At 39.0% G+C, this 24147-nt stretch overlaps 1 protein-coding gene across 2 annotated transcripts in view; it reads right to left on the bottom strand.

The window, feature by feature from the left end:
- Positions 1-24147, bottom strand: part of Crybg1 (crystallin beta-gamma domain containing 1) — a 186566-nt gene that overhangs the window by 77850 nt on the left and 84569 nt on the right. Inside the window, exon 1 of one of the 2 annotated variants that reach the window (XM_015499761.2) lies at positions 13753-14045. The exons of the other annotated variant lie outside the window; for it this stretch is intronic. Coding sequence (XP_015355247.2) covers positions 13753-13905 — 153 coding nt within the window. The 5' untranslated portion in view covers positions 13906-14045. Of the gene's footprint in view, positions 1-13752; positions 14046-24147 lie in introns of those variants that run through there. 2 annotated transcript variants of the gene reach the window in all.

Genomic DNA, 24147 nt, shown 5'->3' with positions numbered 1-24147 from the left:
TTTGCACTCTTGGGATTGTAAATTAATACAACCACTATGGAAATGAGCATGGAGATTCTTCCAAAGACTAGGACTGAACCACTATATGACCCAGCTATAAATTTGTCATATGATACTGATACATACATACTCATGCTTATGGCAGCATGAGTCACAATATTCAAACTGTGGAACCAATCTAGGTGTCCAACAATAGATGATAGATAAAGAAAATGTTTATATATAACATTTATATATATATATATATATTATAAAATTCATATATATATGAATTTTATTTAGCCCTAAAGAAGAAATAAACTATGTCGTTTGCAGGAAAATGGGTGGGACTTGAGAACATTATGTTAAGTGAAATAAGCCAAACTCAGAATATCATGGGTAGTATGTTTTCTCTTATACATGGAAGCTAAAGAGGAAAAAGGAAAATAAAGTGTGTGTTGGGGGGTAGATCTCATGAAAATTGAAGGGAGACCATAGAGTATAGGAAGGGGATGGAGGAGGAGGGGGTAACCACTGGGGAACAATATTGGCCAAATTACATTGTTATATCATGTACATATATGAGTGTGTAGCAATGAATCCCAACATTATAACTATAAAGCACCAATAAAAAATGTGGAAAACATCTGACAACACAAAAAATCTGACAACTCAAAAAAATCTGACAACTCAGACTTAGGTGACATTTTCAAGAAGCTCAGCTCAGATAGCTTCCCACCCCAAATGAGAAATCATGTGATGTTCTTCCCCTCTATTTATCCCTGCTATCCCACCCTCCTCCCAACATGTCCATCTCCTCCAGTTCCCAACCACGCCAAGCAGAGAGCAGTCTCTTTTCACATAGAAAACCACAAAGATCAGGCTGAAGTTCTGCAAGCACAACATGTCTTTGGATTATTTCCATTTGGTTATCTTCAGTGGTAATAAATATTGGCTCAATGGTCCAGGAAACCCAAGTTCAGGCTGAGAGTCAGGAATTCCAGAACTCATTATTGAGCCCAGCAACATAGTGCTTAGAGTCTAGGCACTAACACCTTTGCTTTTCCTGATTTGCAAAGCAGGGATAATGATACCCAACTCAGGGGCTGGAGTATGGATTAATTAATGATTGTATGGTGCTAAGTATAAGGAGGCTTCGTGGCACAGGCAGGTAACATGCCTTGTAGGAGTGATACATATTAATAATACTGTATTAGACCCCAGCACAGCTATGTCAATCACTCTGAGGAATGTGGTCTAAGCAGAACTCCTTTATTTCATTTTATGATTATATACTAGCTTTTAGGTTCCTGCTCTAAATTCGTCTTTATAATAATACAGAAATTGTTTATTTATGTTTCTCCATGAGTTCTGTAAAGGAAGGGCAGGCTGTGAGTTATTTTGAATTCTGGGTGTGTCACAGTGTTGCTTTTACCAAATTGTTTATTGGACAGACTGGAGAGGAGAGGACTGCACCCACGCCTTGGGCCTAAGGGGAAGAGAGAAGCAAGAAGCTCCCTTGTGCCCGAGGAAAAGTCAGGACTTGGCCTGGCTGCCTGAGTGTTCAGCGGAGGTGCCCTAACCCCTATACCCTCACCCCAACACAGGTGACAGCTTACTGTCTCTACATCACCAGACTTTGTAGACCTTGGTGCAGAATTGCCAAAACTGTTCTTTACAAAACTGCCTTCTAACAAAAAAATACTGACTTTCTGCTATATAAGATAGCTACAAGGAAAGTCTTTTTTTTTTTTCTTTTAATTCTATCAACTGGAGCAGTGAATGAAAAAATTGTACTATAGCAGAACAAGAAAACTTTAGGACTTGACTTTTAAGAGACCTCGAAGGATTAGTTAATCCCGACAGTTACAAAACTAGAAAAGAGAAGCAACTGTCCCCTACTTACTGTGTCAAATTCAAATTAATACATTAGTCCAGTGCAGTGGCTCATGCCTGCCATCCTCAGCAGGAGGAATGCAAGTTTGAGGCCAGCCTCAGCAACTTAGCGAGACCCTGTCTCGAAATAAAATGAAAAGGACTGGGGATGTGGCTTGATAGTAAAGTGCCCCTGGGTTCAATGCCCAGTAGGAAACGAGGGAAGGAAGGAAGGAAGGGAGGGAGGGAGGGAGGGAGGGAAGGAAGAAAGAAAGAAATCAAACCAAATTTTAGTACCCTCCTCCCCCATATTGATGATTGAACTCAGGGATGCTCTACCATTGAGCTACATCCCCAGCCACTACCTCCCCTTAAACAAACAAACAAACAAAAAAATCAACAGGATTTCACTAGGTGTCCAAGGTTGGCCTTGAACTTGCCCAAGCTGGCCTCTAACTGAACTTGCAATCTTCCTGCTTCTGCCTCCTGAGTCACTGGGATTATTAGGCATGTACCACAATGCCCAGCTGCCAAATAGGTTTTGATGTTAATTTGCCCCAAACAAAAACCTATGAAAATCTTCAGCTCCTAATTTGTTCTGCTGATATTCCAAATCTATTTCTCTGTCCTGCTCTCTTTCTCTGTGTGTACTCTGTCATTCTAAAACTTTCTAGCTAGTTTTCAAGTCATTGCTTCAACGCCAACATTTTCTAAAACAAGCATACATATAAACAAACAAACAAAAAACTAGATATCCTTCTGAAAGCAGTTTCCTTTCTGAAGAATTTCATTGGTTACCCTTCAAAAGTAAAATCTTTTCGGGGTGGAGGGCAGTACCAGGGATTGAATTCAGGGGCATTTAAGCACTGAGCCATACCCCCAGCCCTTTAAAAAATATATTTATTTAGAGACAGAATCTTGTTGAGTTGCTAAGTTGCCAAGGCTGGCTTTGAACTCACAATCCTTCTGCCTCAGCCTCCTGAGCTGCTAGGATTACAGGCGTGGACCACAGTGCCTGGCCAGAAGTAAAAATCTTAATATCTTTTGGTTCCATTCATTTTTGCTTGCATAATGGATGTGACCTATCATCCAATCTCTTGGCTTCATTCCATCCAACAAACTCTGACTCAATCCAAGCTTGTATTGCTTAATCAGCCACCAGCACAGTTTCTGGAATTCTGTCCCCATCTGTTTTCAAATTTATTTTCCTATATTCAATCCTTCCATCATGTCAGGAAGACCAATACCACTGTCTCTGAAATATTTCATTTATTATGAAATACCTTTTTTTGCTCGAGACTTTATAACAACTTTTCTGCCTGAATTTAATGACTGGCCCCCACCCAAGCCTCCTGAAAAAAAAAATTCTACTTCCTAAGCTTCCTTCCTAAACCTTTCTCTCCAGCCAAACACATTCTTCTTAAGTTACTTTATCCTTTCATGTGTTCAAGTGACACCTTGATCCTGATACCTTTCCTAAGTGTAAGATAAAACAATGTAGTATTAAATGCTACTGATATATTGCAACTTATTTTGTTGGTAATTTATGTAACTGAATTAGCCAGTGTAGTTCCAGCAAGCACCTTCATTCTTTCCCATTTCTGCTGAAGGAAGAAACTCCCAAGGTATCTCATTAACAAGTAAGAAATGAATAAATAAATAGGACATCTACTGAATAAGGAACAAAGGATAAGCCATTGGCAGAATGTTAGCATTAAAATTGCAGAAGCACTAGGGATTTCTGGTGTTTTGAATGAATGCTGAGCACACAGATATCTAAATCCCTTCCTTTATTTTATGTACTTGACATTCTTGCACTTCTTTCATTTTCTCCTGTAATCCCCTCAGTAATTCTTTCACTGCTATTTATGCTATAAAAATACATATGACTCCATTTAGTTCTTCAGGTGAGAGTCAATGAATATTTAGTCACAATCTTGAAAACATTTGCTATTTCAAATATCGTTTTTTAAAAAGATGAAGCTAGAGAAGACAACTCATTGCGAGATCAGCTAACAAGAGAGAAAGCTCAACATATGAACTTATTCAACAACTCCCTGTCCCGGAAATTCCTGCTTGGATGTCACTCTATTCCATGACTTTACAAATGGCTAGAAGGCAGTTATAAATGTAGATATTTAAGATTGCTAATGTACAGATAAAAATAAAAATGCAAAACAATTCATTAAATTTAAGAGTGATTCTATAAACTAAAGGAAAGAAAAATCCAACAGACATAGCTAGGTCACCTGTAAAGAATATGTACAAAATATAACAGATAAGTTGGACAGGTTAAAAAAAATAGAGCAAAAAAAGAACTGTATGGGGAAATGATATAAATTACAAGTTAGTGATAATCAACAATGTGATAAATTTCTATTTATTTATTTGGTGGTGGTACTAGGGCTTGAACCCAGGGCCTCACACATACTAGGTAAATGCTCTACCACTGAGCTACAACTTCAGCCCTTAAGATTTCTTTTAAAAGGCAATATAAAATGAGATGAGTTAGTAAAACTATTCCATAAGAAAATAAGAGGTAGAAGAATATTATTCATTATAATAAGCTAGTACAGTTCTTTTTAATTTTTTTCAGTACTGTTGAGAGCCACAGCCGAAGGGGCCCCAGCAAACTTCCAGCTGCCGGCTGATGATTGGCTCACAGCGGCCCCAGCAACATCTAGCTGATTGGCTCCTCTGCGGTGATGCTCATTGGGCTGTTTCCCTGCCCTTTCAGACCACGGAGCTGCTCATTGGGGGACTTTTTTGGCTCCGCCCACGTGACCCAGCCAATCGGCCTCAGGAGCAGGAGGATTGTGGGAGGTAGAGAGAAGCTTGTGTGGGAGAGAGAGGCTTGTGGAAAGCCGGTGGTGGCAGTTGAGGCTCTGAGGGTTTTTCCTGAGAGGCTGTTTTGTTTGGCTTGTGTGGTTCTAAAAATAAAGTTAGTTTCTTTTGACAAGTGGCTCCTGATTGTGCCCAGCCAGACTGCGGCATTTGGTGGCCCGTACGGGGAGCGACTGAGGGTAAGTGAACTGCTCGCCCCTGAGGGCAAGGCAAGAGGATGGGTAGCCATTTTAAGATTCCTCTTTTATTTTGCTTCACTTTTGTTTTAAGTTGCCTGTCCCTGGAGATGTGTAAGATGGAAGAAAAACCGCTCACATCTGAGGAACAGATAGGGAGAAAGGACGGATGGACNGGAAGGAAGAAAGAAAGAAATCAAACCAAATTTTAAAAATTGAACTCGAGGGCTGGGGCTGGGGCTCAGTGGCAGAGCGCTTGCCTAGCATGAGTGAGGCACTGGGTTCGATCCTTGGCACCACATAAAAATCAACAAATTTAAAAAAGGCATCTGTCCATCTACAACTACAAAAAAAATAAAATAAAATAAACTGAACTCACATGCCTGAGTATTAAGAAGTTTTTGAGAAATAAAATAATTAAGGATATGAAGTTGAAAGCATAAGATACAGAGAAAACACTTATTCATTCACTCCATAAACATTTATAAGCACCTAGTACATGCCAGACATTGTGCTAGGAAGAGAGATATAGCAGGGAACAAAGGAGACAAAAATCTCTGCTTCGTGGAGTTGATGTCGTAGGAGAGGAAACTGATAAGAAACAAGCAAACAAGCCAGCAGGGAAACAGGATGTAATGATATGTGCTGTGCAGGTAACTCATATAGGTGGAGGTGATAGTGTCTGAGTGACCTTTCTGCAGAGGTGACATTTAGGCTAAGATGTGAAGGACCAGCAGGAATCCTTCCTCTGAGGACCTGGGCAAGTGTATTCTAGGCCCCACAAACGGGTCATGCTACATTCCTGAGGCAGGGAAGAGCTCAAGCAATTGCTTCAGGGGGGTGGTGAGCAGTGGGAGATGGGACAGTGAGTCAGGGAGGGGCATGGTCCATTCACAAAGGTCCTGTAAACCCATGTTGCAGCCCTTTTTCAGATTTTATTTAGAGATAGGGTGTCACTGAGTTGCTTAGGGCCTCGCTACATTGCTGAGGCTGGCTTTGAAGTCACCATCTTCCTGCCTCAGCCCCCTGAGCAGCTGGGATTACAGGCGTGCACCACAGCTCAGACTGGAGATTTCTAAGAGTGGTGGGGAGCCCTTGGGAGAGTTATAAGCAGAAGAATAATAGGATCTGATTCATGTAGGAAAAGATGATTCTGGCCTCTCTATATAAAAAACTGTAGGGAGGAAAAGGACAAAAAGAAAAGGGGCAGAGAGAATGAATCTGGCCAAATTATATTGTTACACTGTGTGTATGTTTGACTATGTAACAACGAGGAGTCCCAACATGATACACAACTGTAGTACACCAATAAAAAATATGGGGAAAAGAATAGTGGGGAGCAGAGAAACCAGCTAGGGGACTATCACAGTTAGTAGTTATGTCTTTGTCCTGGGATCAGTATTGCCGCAGTCTGGCTGGGCACAAATCACGAGCCACTCAAGGGGAACAAACTTTATTTCTGAACTCCACCAGCACACTCCACACACGCTCCCCGGGAACTCTCCCTAACGCCACCCACACAGCTCCTCCAGGAACCACCAACCAGAAATCCCTCCTCCAGCACTTCCCCAAACAATGCAAACTCTCCAGGAATCCCCGCGAGAACTCCAAAGTAGTGGGCTGAGGCAGACAGTAAAGGTCTAATATACAATTGAATCAATCCAACATCATCTTAATGGCTCGCCTCTCAACCAATACTATTGGCAAAATGCCAGGGGCCATTCCGACTTGCTGTGGCTCTCAGCAAGTATTTGCTCATTCTTGGGAAAACTAATGACAAATGATCATTTTGTATTATTTAATATGTCATTGGGAGAATAAAAAGACATAATTTTTTTAAAGGACATTCCAGAACATGTTGAATAAGTAGTCATAGCCAAACATTACTTTGCACAATCTGGATTATAGATTTATGGCATTTAGTTCTTCCTGGGCCTTTTGACAGTCAAAGTTACCTGTTGATTTCCTTCCATACTTGTGTTAATGGTTGTTCCAAAACCACAATCTTCTCAATCACAAATCCCCCAGACCTAATTTTTTTTTTTTTTTTTTTTTTGCGGGGGAGGAGTATACCAGGCATTGAACCCAGGGGCACTTAACCACTTAGCCACAGCCCCATCCTTTCTATGCTTGATTTTGAGCAGGGCCTTGCTAAGTTGCTGAGGCTGGCTTTGAACTTGTGATCTCCTACTTCAGCCTCCCAAGTAGCTGAGATTACAGACATGTGTCACTGTGCCAGGCTCTAGACCCAATTTGGGGGAGTCACTTTATCTCTCTTTCCATAAATAACGTGACTCTGCAGCATGAATTTCTTCTTGTGCCAACTTCACATTCTGAACTTCCTCTTAGTGTAGCAAGAAGTATTCTCTCCAAAATGTTTACCTATCTGTGCTCAAGATCCTCTTCTCAACCAATGTGCACCTTCCAAATTATTCCCTCATTCTGAAGTGTTTTTAGTACAGTCCCATCTCCTTTTTTGCTCCTTTCTGCTTCTACAACTGCCTAATTTTTTAACAAGTCACCCTTCCCTTCCCTTTGGCAGCTGCTAGCCTTCTCCTCCTAGGCTTTGCCTCTCCTTGGACTTGTAAATAAATTTGGGGCTCCCTCTCCAGTTGTACTGCCCACCTGCCTATCCTTCAAGAACTGTACAAATTCAGCAATGTTTTTCTTCTTGCCAAATCCAATATCCCTTTCACCTATTTCTTGAATTTCCTCATCTGTGTTTTGTTTTCTACTTGTGTGAATATTATTTTTCTCTTTTTAGGTTCCATCATTCATTATAAGTCTCTCATCATTTATTCAACACTTAATAGACAACTTCCAGTTCTTCGGGATTCTGTAAGATCCCTCACTGCCATTCTTTCTTTACCTGTCCACAATCTCTTATGAAGAGCTCCATGAAACCACAAGTATTTTTTTTTTTAATCTTCAGATTTTAGAAAGACAGTGTCTACTTATAGCATTATACACTGATTTTGTGGTGGCAAAATGTAGCTATTCACTCTAAGTGGAATAATTAAAGACAACAAATTGCCTCTTATCAGTGCAGGTCAGATTTTGTAGCCAAATTTTAGTACCCTCCTCCCCCATATTGATGATTGAACTCAGGGATGCTCTACCATTGAGCTACATCCCCAGCCACTACCTCCCCTTAAACAAACAAACAAACAAAAAAATCAACAGGATTTCACTAGGTGTCCAAGGTTGGCCTTGAACTTGCCCAAGCTGGCCTCTAACTGAACTTGCAATCTTCCTGCTTCTGCCTCCTGAGTCACTGGGATTATTAGGCATGTACCACAATGCCCAGCTGCCAAATAGGTTTTGATGTTAATTTGCCCCAAACAAAAACCTATGAAAATCTTCAGCTCCTAATTTGTTCTGCTGATATTCCAAATCTATTTCTCTGTCCTGCTCTCTTTCTCTGTGTGTACTCTGTCATTCTAAAACTTTCTAGCTAGTTTTCAAGTCATTGCTTCAACGCCAACATTTTCTAAAACAAGCATACATATAAACAAACAAACAAAAAACTAGATATCCTTCTGAAAGCAGTTTCCTTTCTGAAGAATTTCATTGGTTACCCTTCAAAAGTAAAATCTTTTCGGGGTGGAGGGCAGTACCAGGGATTGAATTCAGGGGCATTTAAGCACTGAGCCATACCCCCAGCCCTTTAAAAAATATATTTATTTAGAGACAGAATCTTGTTGAGTTGCTAAGTTGCCAAGGCTGGCTTTGAACTCACAATCCTTCTGCCTCAGCCTCCTGAGCTGCTAGGATTACAGGCGTGGACCACAGTGCCTGGCCAGAAGTAAAAATCTTAATATCTTTTGGTTCCATTCATTTTTGCTTGCATAATGGATGTGACCTATCATCCAATCTCTTGGCTTCATTCCATCCAACAAACTCTGACTCAATCCAAGCTTGTATTGCTTAATCAGCCACCAGCACAGTTTCTGGAATTCTGTCCCCATCTGTTTTCAAATTTATTTTCCTATATTCAATCCTTCCATCATGTCAGGAAGACCAATACCACTGTCTCTGAAATATTTCATTTATTATGAAATACCTTTTTTTGCTCGAGACTTTATAACAACTTTTCTGCCTGAATTTAATGACTGGCCCCCACCCAAGCCTCCTGAAAAAAAAAATTCTACTTCCTAAGCTTCCTTCCTAAACCTTTCTCTCCAGCCAAACACATTCTTCTTAAGTTACTTTATCCTTTCATGTGTTCAAGTGACACCTTGATCCTGATACCTTTCCTAAGTGTAAGATAAAACAATGTAGTATTAAATGCTACTGATATATTGCAACTTATTTTGTTGGTAATTTATGTAACTGAATTAGCCAGTGTAGTTCCAGCAAGCACCTTCATTCTTTCCCATTTCTGCTGAAGGAAGAAACTCCCAAGGTATCTCATTAACAAGTAAGAAATGAATAAATAAATAGGACATCTACTGAATAAGGAACAAAGGATAAGCCATTGGCAGAATGTTAGCATTAAAATTGCAGAAGCACTAGGGATTTCTGGTGTTTTGAATGAATGCTGAGCACACAGATATCTAAATCCCTTCCTTTATTTTATGTACTTGACATTCTTGCACTTCTTTCATTTTCTCCTGTAATCCCCTCAGTAATTCTTTCACTGCTATTTATGCTATAAAAATACATATGACTCCATTTAGTTCTTCAGGTGAGAGTCAATGAATATTTAGTCACAATCTTGAAAACATTTGCTATTTCAAATATCGTTTTTTAAAAAGATGAAGCTAGAGAAGACAACTCATTGCGAGATCAGCTAACAAGAGAGAAAGCTCAACATATGAACTTATTCAACAACTCCCTGTCCCGGAAATTCCTGCTTGGATGTCACTCTATTCCATGACTTTACAAATGGCTAGAAGGCAGTTATAAATGTAGATATTTAAGATTGCTAATGTACAGATAAAAATAAAAATGCAAAACAATTCATTAAATTTAAGAGTGATTCTATAAACTAAAGGAAAGAAAAATCCAACAGACATAGCTAGGTCACCTGTAAAGAATATGTACAAAATATAACAGATAAGTTGGACAGGTTAAAAAAAATAGAGCAAAAAAAGAACTGTATGGGGAAATGATATAAATTACAAGTTAGTGATAATCAACAATGTGATAAATTTCTATTTATTTATTTGGTGGTGGTACTAGGGCTTGAACCCAGGGCCTCACACATACTAGGTAAATGCTCTACCACTGAGCTACAACTTCAGCCCTTAAGATTTCTTTTAAAAGGCAATATAAAATGAGATGAGTTAGTAAAACTATTCCATAAGAAAATAAGAGGTAGAAGAATATTATTCATTATAATAAGCTAGTACAGTTCTTTTTAATTTTTTTCAGTACTGTTGAGAGCCACAGCCGAAGGGGCCCCAGCAAACTTCCAGCTGCCGGCTGATGATTGGCTCACAGCGGCCCCAGCAACATCTAGCTGATTGGCTCCTCTGCGGTGATGCTCATTGGGCTGTTTCCCTGCCCTTTCAGACCATGGAGCTGCTCATTGGGGGACTTTTTTGGCTCCGCCCACGTGACCCAGCCAATCGGCCTCAGGAGCAGGAGGATTGTGGGAGGTAGAGAGAAGCTTGTGTGGGAGAGAGAGGCTTGTGGAAAGCTGGTGGTGGCAGTTGAGGCTCTGAGGGTTTTTCCTGAGAGGCTGTTTTGTTTGGCGTGTGTGGTTCTAAAAATAAAGTTAGTTTCTTTTGACAAGTGGCTCCTGATTGTGCCCAGCCAGACTGCGGCACAGTACTACAATTTTTTATTCAATAAAAATCTAAAGATTTCAGTCACATGTCAAAAACTGATATGAGCAAGCATCTCTTATCCTGGAAGACATGATGTGAAGCTCACAGGCTCAAGCTCCTCTCCTATCCAGCTCCCTCTTTCCTCTTGCTGCAATCTCTGATGCACCTGCCCTGGAGGCCAAGGGCTCCACGGGGGACTGTCTACTCTAACTCCCATCCTCTAATTTCCAGATACAAAAGCTGATGCCTAGAATGGACAAATGACATAAAACAACACAAATGGTCTACAGAAGAGCCAAAATCAGAGCTCTGATCATTAGCTATGTTCAGTGCTTTATAATTCATTTTTTTCAGTCTTGGTAATAACCTGGATTGAGTGTCTTTTATATGCCAGGAACTGTGTTAGGTGTGATAAGACACATGTTCCCTGCTCTGAAGAAGCTAACTGACTAGGAGAGCTGTAATTTCTAAATAACAATATGGAGAAATTACTTGGGATATTGTAAAATTCCATGAGAAAATGGAAGATATCAGACAATACCAAATGGGAACTCAGGAAAACTCTTGAAATAGGATATTAAATTAGAATTTCAAAGATAAATAAATGTTAGGACTAGTACAGTTTAAAAATAAAATAGAGGCTGGGTGTGGTAGCACACACACCTGTAATTCCAGCTGCTCGAGAGGTTGAAGCACGAAGATTGTAAGGTTGAGGCCAGCCTGACCAACTTAGCAAGACCCTTCCTCAAAATAAAAAATAAAAAAAGGGTTGATATGCAGCTCCATGGTAGAGTACCCTGGGTTCAATCTGTAAGACCACACACATTTCAAAAAACAGAAGGGAAGAAAGCCAAAGAAGGTTTTTTGGTTTTTTTGGTTTTTAAAAAAAAACAAACATTAAAAAAAAATTTATAATATTATTATGTGAAATATCTGAAAAAAAAACTTTTGAATTAACATATACAAACTGGTGAAGCATTACCTAACTCCCTAAACTTCTGGAAATTAACACTTGGAAGAAGTATTCTGATATTCTTTTCAGTTATTTTGGGCAAAGTTGAGGAGAGAATCCAATGGCACTTATTTGAATAGCATCATCATTAATAGGGAGATGTTTTAAATCAAAAGTTCTAAAATTCTAGCATCAATGTCAAAACAGTCCCTACTTCTCTAACTTTATTTTCTTTTCTTCCTTTTTTTTTTTGAGGGGGGGCTGCTGGTCAAACCCAGGGGCTTGCACACACACTAAGCAAACACTCTACCACAGAGTTATAGTCCCAGCCCTCTCTTACTTTTTAAGTTGGGCAATCTTTGTTTTAAGATTCTAATAAAGCAAAATCAAAGAGTAGAAATGTTCCTCATTATTTAGGGTTCCTATTTGGATCATCTTGGTGGACAGCATAATAACTTTCATGTTTCTAAGATCTTTATTCAAAGGCAAGCAGGGCATTAGGTTAGAGAGGTCTGATGTGTACCAAATCATGCAGGTGGCCTTGGAATTACTCCTGTTGGTTTCATTTGTTATAAGCACAGACAGAGATTTCTCATGATCACAAGTTGTCACAAAGGCTCTAAGCATTTACGTTAGAGTTATCGGTATGTCCTTTAATCACAAATTTTACTTCCTCCCCAGTTCTTCTGGATATTTTCTTCTATTTTGCTGGTTGAAAATCATTAAAAATATCCCCTGGTGGCTGATAATTAACCAATAATTAGAAAAGGACATGAATATTGACATTTGGGCTTCTCTGTACATGGTATTTGACTAAAGCTTCTAAAAAAGAGAGTCATCAGGCACATAGGCAGAGGGAAATCAAACCAAGAAGAAATGATGGTCAAATCAATAGTCATGAGAATAAACAGAATAGTTAAAATACTAAATCCCTTGAATACAAGAAACAACTAAAAGGGTCTAAATGATGCAGTCAACAAACTGTCAACACCAAATGCTTTATTCCACCTTCAACTGTCACTTCCCCATTTAGATAATTTTCAAAAGTGTGTTTATATATATGTGCCTAAACACACGCAAGAACATGCAAACATATATGCATTTTGAATCAATTATCTTTTTGACCAAATTATGGGTTAGATTCTAATCAGTACCCTGAGAAGAAAAAATAAATAAAAAGAATAGATGAGAAGTTTACAGGGATGCTTTTTCCTGAGAGCACATTACAAACAAGGCTGACACACATTCTACACATTCCATCCAATAGTTTCAAAGATATTGTGTGCAGGACAAAGCAAATATACGGTATTACAGGTAAAGAGAGGGATGAACAGGCATCAAAGGTGTGTTCAGGCTGGTGGTGATGGACACCTCATATTATGCAGAGTGGCACGGAGATTTAACACTAAAACAACACACTGGTTTTACATACAGAGTCTAGGATAATGAGAAACCATCAGGATGAAGAACTTGGTTCACCTCTCAACCTTAGGACCTGTCAAATCTGGTATATGAAAGGTAATTCTGAGCTGTTGATTGGGAATTTGAAAGTAATCATTCTCTTCTCAAGGCATCTTTTTTTAAAAAAATATTTATATATTTATGCATCTTTAGTTTTAGGTGGACACATTATTTTGTTTTTATATGGTGCTGAGGATCGAACCCAGTGCCTCATGCATGCTAGGCGAGCACTCTACCACTGAGCCATAACCCCAGCCCCTCAAGGCATCTTTATGTGATTTATTATCATCTAATCCATTGCCAAAGCTGGTATACTGCAAATAAGCCTAGGCCAAAGGAAAGTGGCTTTTGAGAGAAGTTTGATTGTTTTCCTAACACTGGAAGTTCCAAGAAGCCTTATCTAGAGAGGGCTAAATTGTGGAGAACAGTAACCAGCAGGAACTGTATTATCTGACATTTACTCTGTTGATTAAATGCTAAACAATGGTGGGGGGTGTTTAATGAGGGAGGAAAGAGCTAAATGAATATACTATTAGACAGTGGTCAGGATACTCTCAAGTATCTGATACTGAAATAATCAATACGTTATCTGTAATAGTAATAGACACTCATCCACAATCATATTCAACATTATTACAGAGATATTGGAAAGATATCAATGACTCAGAGGATTTTCTCAGCAATGACTTACCTCAAGATCCCGGTCATAGTACCTGTTTCTGGAATTTTCGTATCTATTCCGGGTGTCAGCACACCTACGCCGAGAGTCGAGGCTCCTGCTGCGATTGTTGGCACACCCATTACACCTGCCACAGCCACAGCCACAGCAGTTTCGACCCCCCATCGAGGTGCTGGATTGGATCAGCCTTCAGATTCTCTCCAAAAGAGAATAGTAAGTCTTGTAGAAGGCAAGTAGTATCCCCAGCTACATAAGCAGCCAGAATAGCCTTCCAATAGTCCCAAATGGGCACAGCCAGGGACCTTTGTTCTTGACAAAAGAAGGAACCCTCAACAAGGGATTTCTGATCAAAATAAATATTCTATTATAATTAGGAAAGACCCTCATCAATTCAAAAGAAGACAAACCCTGACTTTTTCATCTCTCCAGCCAAAATGATGCAAAGAGCCTCTCCTGATGGACTCAGGAAAGCAAATGAGCATCACTGGCTAGTGACTCCTCTTTATTATGGGGATGATGTCACTAGAGCTTTAATTTTCTCCTGGATTGCATGAGCTAGTAGGAATTCAGCTTGAAATTTAAGGATGTCAGAGAACAATAACACTAATTACCACTTACATAAAGCTTTGAATTTGCCCTGTGGTTTAGAATCATTAGCGATTCCTTACAACAAATAGGCATGCTGGTCACCACCTAGGTGTTCCTGGAGGAGAGGGACCTGTCTCCACTGGAGCTGGACACACGATCCTAATTTAATTATTTTCAATCCCTGATGGTTTAAGTCTAAGAAAGTTGTGGATAATTTTAGTTTTATATGCAAGAAATTAATTTGAATATAAAGGAAGTGAAACTAGGGTGAGTAAGGAGGAGACTTTCAGTTTTTTTTCTGAGACCTTCATTTACTCCCTCTGAGTAGAGTGACCATAATATTAAGTCAAAGTTCTATTCGTGCTCCCTCTCTCCTCTGATACCCCTTCTAGAGTAAAGGCAGAAAAGCATTCTCAGTATTCGGCATCTCTCTCTCTCTCACACTTAACCTCTTGTCTCCCATACATACACAACAAATTTAAAGGTGATTGAATAACAGAGAGTTAAGGTGAATCAGGAGACAAGAAGAATACAAAGAAGATGAAATAGGCCAGGTGCGGTGGTGCACGACTGTAATCCCAGCAGCACAGGAGGCTGAGACAGGAAGATCGAGAGTTCAAAGCTAGCCTCAGCAAAAACACAGCACTAAGCAACTCGGTGAGACCCTGTCTCTAAATAAAATACAAAATAGGGCTGGAAATGTGGCTCAGTGTTCAAATGCCCCTGAGTTCAAGCCCTAGTAACCCCCCACCCCCCAAAAAAGATGAAATAATCCATATGAAAACAGAACTTTTATCCACTCTAAATACCAAGGATTATACCTTATCAGAATACCTTCAGCAATACAAGCCAAAGTAAAAACCCACAGAATAGAAAGATAATTCACACACACACACACACACACACACACACATAGCCAATAAGCATAAAAAAGAGCTCGACCTCATTCTTAAAAGAAGAACTGCAAATTTAAATAATGGGGTGCCAACAGATTGGCACAATAAAAAGACGGACTACAGATAGCATTCATGAAGTGACAGGAGAGTAGGTTCAGTCATTCACCGTTGGGATCCTTAAGCCGATAAAACCTTTTTTATGAACAATTTGATAATATCTACAACATTCTAAAATATGCATACTTTTAATTCAGCAATTCCACTTTTAGGGAATTCAGTCCACAGAAATAAATGATCTAAAAAACATAGAGACAGTGTTATGAAAGGAAAAAAAGTAGAAACAACTTATATGTGTATAATTAAAGACTAGAAAACAATGATAGTGTATCTATCATATTATATATATATGGGATACTATTTTAGCAATTGAATAAAGGCATAATTATGATACTAAATAGAACTGATGGTCACAAAGATTTTCTTTTCCTTCTTTTTTATTTTTTTTGGGGGGGTAAAGGGTAATGGGGATCAAACCCAGGGGTGCCTAACCACTTTGCCACATACCCACCCTTTTTCACTTTTTATTTTGAGACAGGGTCTCACTAAGTTGCCTAGGGCCTCACTAAGTTTCTAAGGCTGGCCTTGTGAATATATGATCCTCCTGTTTCAGCCTCCCAAGTCGCTGGGACTACAGGTGTGTGTCACTGCGTCTGGATAAATATTTTTTTATGTTGGAGAATTGTATATAGTGTATGATCCTTTCTGGTTTAAAACCAAAATGAAACAACAACAACAAAAACCCACAAATGGACTGTTTCTGCTTATATAGATGCATATGCATAAAGCACTAAAGGGTAGATACAAACTAGTTACCTCTCAGACTGAGGAGAGATTTAAGTCTTTATTTTGTATCTTTCAATACAGTTGGACATTTTTTTTTGCAGCAAATATAATAATTAGAAGAAAAACAATCACAGACAAAGACTTCTAGTTTGAGTTAGCACAGGAAATGGGCTAGCTGATATATGTTTATATTCTTATTTATACATATGTAAATAATCAGCACCCATAATCACTACTTCAAAGGAAGACAACATGTGGACTTGAGAAGGAAGGAAAATCAAATCAATCCCTGAAATCTCCTTTTCATCCTGGTGACCTCCAAGTGGAAAGTATCACTGGTCGATACAGATAACCTGGATTTTTCCAAAGCCTGCTGTACATAGGCTATCAATCTTTTTTTTCCTCACAAGATCAGATAGTTAGCCTTTGAGAAAAACAACTTGGATACCAAATCCTACTGTTTATAATGCTCATACTCAGTTTACCAAAGCAATATCCTCCAGCATACACGATGCCCAACCACAACACTTCCTATGTATGGAAAGGCAGCTCTGCTGCAGCGATGTCAGGCTTTTTCAGAGACAAAGAAGTGCTCCCTGTTTTCACCTGGATCTTGGCAATCCCACAGAAAAGTGCTGGAGGAGAAGGGTGTGTCGCAAACTGCCCCATTCTTTTTCTGGGGCCCACGCACTGCTTATTTATGTACACATGTGTTTGTTGAGATTTTTTGCTCTACCTGTGAAAACCTAAACAAAAATAATATTCACACTGGAGCTGAAATGGTGCCCATTGTTTTCTTCTAAAAACAAACAGACAAAAAAAAAAAAAACCTGAACAGATGTATCTCATTCATGCAAAATTTATAAATCATGTTCTTATCTATAAATGCCATCTGACCCTGGGACCTCCTAATCTAGTAAGAGTCTAGCAGGAAGAGAGACATAAATAATAATAATAAATGCTGAGTTCCAGGCACCCTCAAGGTAACTGGCATGGTATTGGGGGAAGAACAATTTTTGGGGGCAGAGATCACAAAGAAAAAACTATCTGGACAAGATCTTAAAGGATGAGTAGAAGTTTGCAAGAATGCAAAAAGTAGAAGGAAGTTTTTAAATTTTATTTTGAGACAGGGTCTTGCTAAGTTGCTAAGGCTGGCCTGAAACTTGCAATCCTTCTGCCTCAGCCTCCCAAGTTGCTGGGATTCCAGGTGTGCACCACCACACCTGACACGTGGAAAAATAAAGTGGAAGGACTTTTTAAGGAATGGGAAGAATGTGTGTAAAGGCAATAGAACTGACTATTAAGAAAACGGGAACAAAAATAGCCCTTCTAGACAAGCAATCAGGACTATTACAGTTTACAACAAATCAGAGTATCGTAAAAAACTATGCATGCATACCTCAACCATTTTTTTTAAGATTGATGTGATTTTTTTATACCTTTATTTTATTTATTTATTTTTATGTGGTGCTGAGGATCAAACCCAGCGCCTCACATGTGCTAGGTGAGCACTCTACCACTGAGCCACAGCCTCAGTCCCTACCTCAACCATTTCAATTTAACTTTAATCACAATATGGCTCAAATTGCTTCTCCGTCTTCAAAAATGTTTTGAATAGGCAATACTTTGAGAGATATCAAAAATGAAAATCTGAAAAAGTCCACAGTAAAAAGCTTATATCTCCGATTCATGTCCTCTACACCATCACAGACATTAGGTTACTAGTTCTTTGTTGTTGTTGTTTAAGTTGTAAATGGACACTATACCTTTATTTTGCTTATTTATTTTTATGTGGTGCTGAGGATCGAATCCAGTGCCTCACTCATGTGAGGCAAGCGCTCTACTACTGGGCCACAACCCCAGCCCCAGGTTACTAGTTCTTAATGTATACTTCCATAGTTTCTTAATGTAACTACAAAAAATGTATGTTTTATTTCCCTGCCTTTTTATACAAAATATAAAATGCGTATACATTTCTTTCTTTTTTCCCTTCTCCCCAACAATGTATTCAGCCTTTTAAATCAGTAGAGATAGAGCCCAGAGACTCCTGCCACATAGACATCTATGGCTGAGATACTGAAGCCAGGTACTAGACCTATCTATGATGACAGGACAGTGGGGTGAGATGAAGGCAAGATTTGACTGAATGAAAGCAGTCATTCAGGACAAGGTAGGCCAAAGGGCTCAGCCATCTCTGATCACAACACTAAAAGGTACAGATAATTTAAAATGAAGTCCTAACAGGAAAGTGGAATGTTGTGTTGGCTGTCCAGAAGGATGATGCTCTTAAGTCCTAGAAATAAGTCACTGTGGGGAAGGTCAAACTTTATTTAATAAATGCCTCAGTCTCAGCACTAGGGTTGGGGTTGGACTTCAGGAGGTCTCACTTCTTGCAGGATGATTTTAGAACTGTCCTTGGTTAGATTAGCAGTGTGGGTGACTTAAGACACAGTGTGGGAACCTCTTGATCAATGGTGCGGTACAGAGTCCTGGCATAGCCCATCAGTGGAGAGGATATACCCTATGACCCGTGAGATACGGCAGGGATGGGACAGGACTAATGAGTCTGAGGCTTCTTAAGTGCTTTATATTTGAATGCACTTTGTTCAAAGAAATGAGATGTGGTTGGGGATTGGACATTCAGTGAAAAACCAGGGAACCTATGTGTAGTAGCTATGAAGAAAGAAAAAAAAAAGAGAGAAATAAGGAGAGTAGGAAGGGAAATAGAGGAATAAAACACCTCTCATAGGAGTCAATACAGGCTGGGGATACAGCTCAGTGGCATAGCACATGCTTTGCATGGGTGAGGTCCTAGTTTCAATCCCCAGCGCAGAAGAAGGAAAAAGGAAGAAGGAAGAAGGAAGAAGGAAGAAGGAAGAAGAAGAAGAAGAAGAAGAAGAAGAAGAAGAAGAAGAAGAAAGAAACAATTATAAGGGAAACATGAAAAATGAAATTATTAGAAAATGTTTCTCCTGCTATCTCCAAAATGCTTGTCAAGTTGAATTGTTACACTTATGGACTAAACTAGAACAACCAGAAACTGGAGAACACACCACTTGGAGATTAATTGGGCAATGTTAATGTTGGCAAACTCGATAGTGGTAGGACCATCTTGGAGACAGCTGAGAATAAAGCAGATTTAGGAGCATCCCAATCGCAAGAGTGAAACTGGAGATTCACAGATGTCTCCCACATCACAGGGCGGAAATACACCGCAGAAGACCGAGATGTAGACAAGTGACTTCTGTAAAGTGTGACACTAGTGGCAACATCTCTCTTCACCACAGAGTCTAGTTACTTGCAAGGTTCTGGGGATTGATCCCAGGGCCTTGTGCTGCTAGGCAGACATTCTACCACTAAGTCACATCCCCAGCCCTTACTTTTGTCTTTTGTCTTTGAGGGGAGGAGGGCTTACCTGTCTTTTTTAAATATACACTTACACACACACACACACACACTCTTGTAGAAAATGAAAAATAGAGACATTTTATCCAGGCATCAAGAGGGAAAAGGTCCAAATGGCTAAAGTAAAAATAGGGTTTCTGCTTGAATTAATCAAATAATTGCCATTTATTCTATTGTGGATCCACAAAGATTGAAAATTTGACAATTTCACTTATAATCACTACAGTCACATACAATTTTCTAGATCAAAATAAATGATTAGAACTGAAGAAGGATTAAAAGATTTTTATGCTGGAAATCATTGAAATTCTCATTAAGATAATTCGAGACTCTTTGAAGATGCTACATTTTAATTATTAATACAGTGCTCAGTATGCTTGTTTATCTTTTTAAAGACATGCTTTAATTAATAGAGAGTATTCCTTCATGTCCTAGAAATACCTCCAGAGTGGAATTAAGATATTTTCATTACCAAAATGAATTAAACAGTAAATGTAGCAGAGTAAGTACATAGATGAAAATAAATACAATAAAATACTAAATAATCTACAATATTCTCTCTTATATGCAAAGAGTTATTCAATTCATGTTTGCCACACATGATACTTTGTGTTTTCCTTTAATGAAATTACTTCGTTATGCTTTTCTCTCATATGAAATAATGGCCTATATAGGAAAAAAATACTTAGCCAGATTAGAGGTACAAACCTCTAATCCAGCTAATCAGTAAACTGAGGAGGAGGATCTCAAATTTGAGATCAGCTGGACCTTATTTCAATGTAAAATTTAAAAGGCTGGAAATGTAGCTCTTTCTTAGCATGCATGAGGTCCTGGTTCAATCCTCACTATGGAGGGGAAAAAAACAGGGAGAGAGAAAAGGAATATAAAAAATAAACACATATTCTACTCTAAATTGACTAAATATTTCACACAACCACTTAAAGGAAAAATTGTTTTGTATAAATAAATTTACAATCCCTGGTAACTTTTCCTATCTATGATTTAAATTCTAGTAACATTCTGATTTGTAGTTATACTTTTTTTCCTAGTTGTTGTATTCAAGAGGCAATATTATTTTTGTAATTATAAATCCTATTTCTGTTTACACAAGCAAGTATATTAAATGTCTTCTCATTTTAGTGGAATGATTCTATATACTATTACCATCTTTAAAGAATGCTGTTATAACATGTTAAAATTAGCAAAAAAAAAAAATAGATAAACAAATTCAGTAACAGAACAGATATAAAAAGCAGGTAAAGTCTGATTGGGGAAATGTTAATTATTTAACTTTAATGCAAATTTAAAAATTGAATATTAATTGGAATAGATAGGTGTAACTCAGAGGACTTGATCAATTCAAGGAAGAATCTTTAGACGAATTTGTGGCTTTCTGTCCAGGAAGGAAGGCCGCAGGTGGCCCCTAAAAACTACCTCAGCAGATCTGAGCTTTCCAGGAAATGATGAGGCTCACTGGGAACAGTGAACTAAAAGAAGGGTAATTTGGAAGGTATGTTCAGTTTCCTGGCACCCTGACACTCATCATAGTTATGAACCAGGATTTATGCAGAATCAACTTTTGTTTCTTAGTAATACTGGCCACGGTGGTGATTTGGGGGGATCTGGTGCTGCTGAACTAATTGCCCAGTTGTCCCTGCCAGCCAGGATATTAAGAAACATGCAATGGCCAACATACCAGTGGGGACCTCCTCGCTTCTCCAGCCCTGGAATGACAGCAGAAGGGAAAAGGTGAAGAGAGTCAGGGCTCAAGAGAAAGAGTGAGGGAAAGGGACAGGTGGAAGGATACCGGAGGGGGTGGAAGTGAGGGCAGGGCAGGAGAGGAGACAACAGGCAAACCCAGAAGCACCTCAAAGCCAGTTCTTCCTGTTGCTGGTATGTGGACCATCCCCGAGGGGGAGGGTGTGAAAGCAGCCTAGATAGTAGGGGCAGTTCCTGGCTGACCTATTCCAGGTGACTCTGGGAGACAGGGTAGCCTGAACACCCTCCACCCTTGTCACTTCCTTCATGGAGTCCTGCCCTTCTCTACCTGCTCTGGCTCCTTCCTGCACTGGGATCCCAGTTCATCTCTGTGTGGCTTCAAGCCTCTGTCATTTCCAGGTCACAGATTCAACCCATGGGTGGCTGGTTTCGTTGCTATGGGCCTGTGGTGCGGCAGAGCATCATGACAGAGAGGGATGCTGCTCACCTCATGGTGGCAGGAGAGCAGAGAGAAAGGAAGAGGCCTGGGATGAAATAGTGCTCCCTCAAGGACCCACTCCCTCCAACTAGGTTCCACCTTATGGAGTTTCCACCACCTCCCAGTAAAATGCATTCAGCTATGAATCCCTGAATAGATTAATCCAATGATGGAGTCCAAGCCCTCATGATCCAATCACTCCCCCAAAGTCCCACCTCTGAACAATGCTACGTTGAGGACCAAGGCTTCAATACATGAGACTTTGGGGAATGTTCTAGACCCAAACCATAGCACAAGGTATACTTACTGGCCTCCCTTTCCCCCGCTCCCTGACCTCTAGGCTCAGCCTCAGAGTCACTCCTGTGCGTGACAGAGCAACCAGGGTTGTTGGCTGTAGCCAGGGAGGATGAACCTGGGCTGAGACTGAACCCACATTGGTAGTGTGAAGAAGAGACTGTGGGTGCCTGTGGCTATACTGACAAACAAGGCAGGGGGTACTGCAGACCCTTTGTTGCCACTCTCCTCGGGGATTTTAATTTTTACCCCAATTCTGAATGCTGCCACAAATTACTTCCTGCTTTTCAGCAATTAACAGGAAATTTAATTACACTATACCTACCGAGTTATTTTTTTCCTAAATGATAGAAGGAATAGTTATTAAAGGACAAATGTAAGAAATAACTTGAAACCCTAGCAAGGGCCTATGACTGGGTTTATCAGGGTTTTCTCCTCGCAGTTTTAAACTACTTCTTATAAAGAGAGAAGAATAAAATAATAAATCAATTTGAAAGTAAATATAAAGTGCAGGAAGGCAGGTTATTTAATTTTTTAAATTTAAATTTGATTTTTTTTATTTCAACATTTTATAAAATTTAATTTCCCATTTTTAGTGCTCTCCTTGATATTATGCAATTTTAGTTAGAAAGCATTCTGTATTGGAATTTCCCTATCCACTTTCATCAGGTTCTATTGAAACATAAAATATGAGCTAATAACCTTACCATGTCTTTTTTCTTGCTTCCCATTACTAAATAATTTTCTAAAAACAATTTTTCTTTTTGGTGCTGGGGACTGAACCCCACTGCCTTGCATATGCTAAGCACACATTCTCCCAGTGAGCTGCACCCCAAGCCTAATTTTCATTTTTTTAATTGTGGAAAAATAACATAAAATTTACCATCTTAACTATTTTTAACTAGATAGATCAATAGTCTTAAGTATATTCCTATCATGCAACTGATACCCACAACTCTTTCATCTTACACTAAGTAATTTTTTTTAACTCAATAAATAGCATTACCAAAGCAAATGTCTTTTGCATGCATAGGGGATTTCTTTCATAACAAAATACCTTTCACTACTAACCCTTGTTGATCTTATAAGCTGTAAGAATAAAGATGTTAACCTTCAAAGCTTGGCAGCCCTCCCTCCCACTGTAACTAGGAAATCCTCCTCCTCTCCGGCAGACAGGTGAGCGTGTGAGTAGTGAATGAATGCAGATCATATGAAATGCACTGCTCCACCTCCGCTTGGGGAGAGCTTTTCTTTTAAGGCAGTAGAGTTAAATCAGAATCAGATGTTTCTGTGCAAACATCTAGATACTTAGAAGTAAACACTGATAATAACATTTTTACATGTGTTATATATAATAGGAAGAAATGTAAATGCTTTTTATGGGAAAGAACCACTAATTCCAAATATTGATGTGGTATTACTTCGTGTGCCTTCAAGTTAGAGCATAGCTTGTATGGAAAAGTACATAGTAGTTAAAGGGCACTCAGGATAGTGAGAAAGAAGGCGGGTGGGGCGGTGCAGCAAAGAGCAGATTGAACTCATCCATTAGTATATATGATATATAATCTTATTGCTGATATATAATAAATATATAATAAAAGTGTTATCTTATAATAGTCTTATTATGTATAAATAAATTCTTTTTTTCTCTCTCTTTAGTACCAGGGATTGAACCGAGGGACACTTAACCACTGCGCTACATTCCTAACCCTTTTTATTTTATTTTATTTTGAGACAGGATCTCACAGGTTACTTACAGTCTCATTAAATTGCTGAGGCTGGCTCTGAATTTGCAATCCTCCTGCCTCAGCCTCCTGATCAACTGGGATTACAGGCATGTGCAACCACACCCAGCTTGTATAAATAAATTTTATAATAATTGTACTATAGGGCTGGGGATGTGGCTCAAGCGGTAGCGCGCTCACCTGGCATGCGTGCGGCCCGGGTTCGATCCTCAGCACCACATACAGACAAAGATGTGTCCGCCAAATATTAAAAATAAATATTAAAATTTAAAAAAAAAATAATTGTACTATAGATTATCACATATGCTAAATTATATAATATTACACAATATTTATCTTATATATGAGTATACTTTATATATATATATATATTATATATATATATATAATATATATATATATATAATATATATATATATATAATATATATATATATATA

Source organism: Marmota marmota, unplaced genomic scaffold (assembly GCF_001458135.2).
Source record: "Marmota marmota marmota unplaced genomic scaffold, marMar, whole genome shotgun sequence".
Lineage (NCBI taxonomy): Eukaryota > Metazoa > Chordata > Mammalia > Rodentia > Sciuridae > Marmota > Marmota marmota.
Note: the sequence above shows the minus strand (reverse complement) of the source record. Positions and strands in the feature narration are given on the sequence as shown.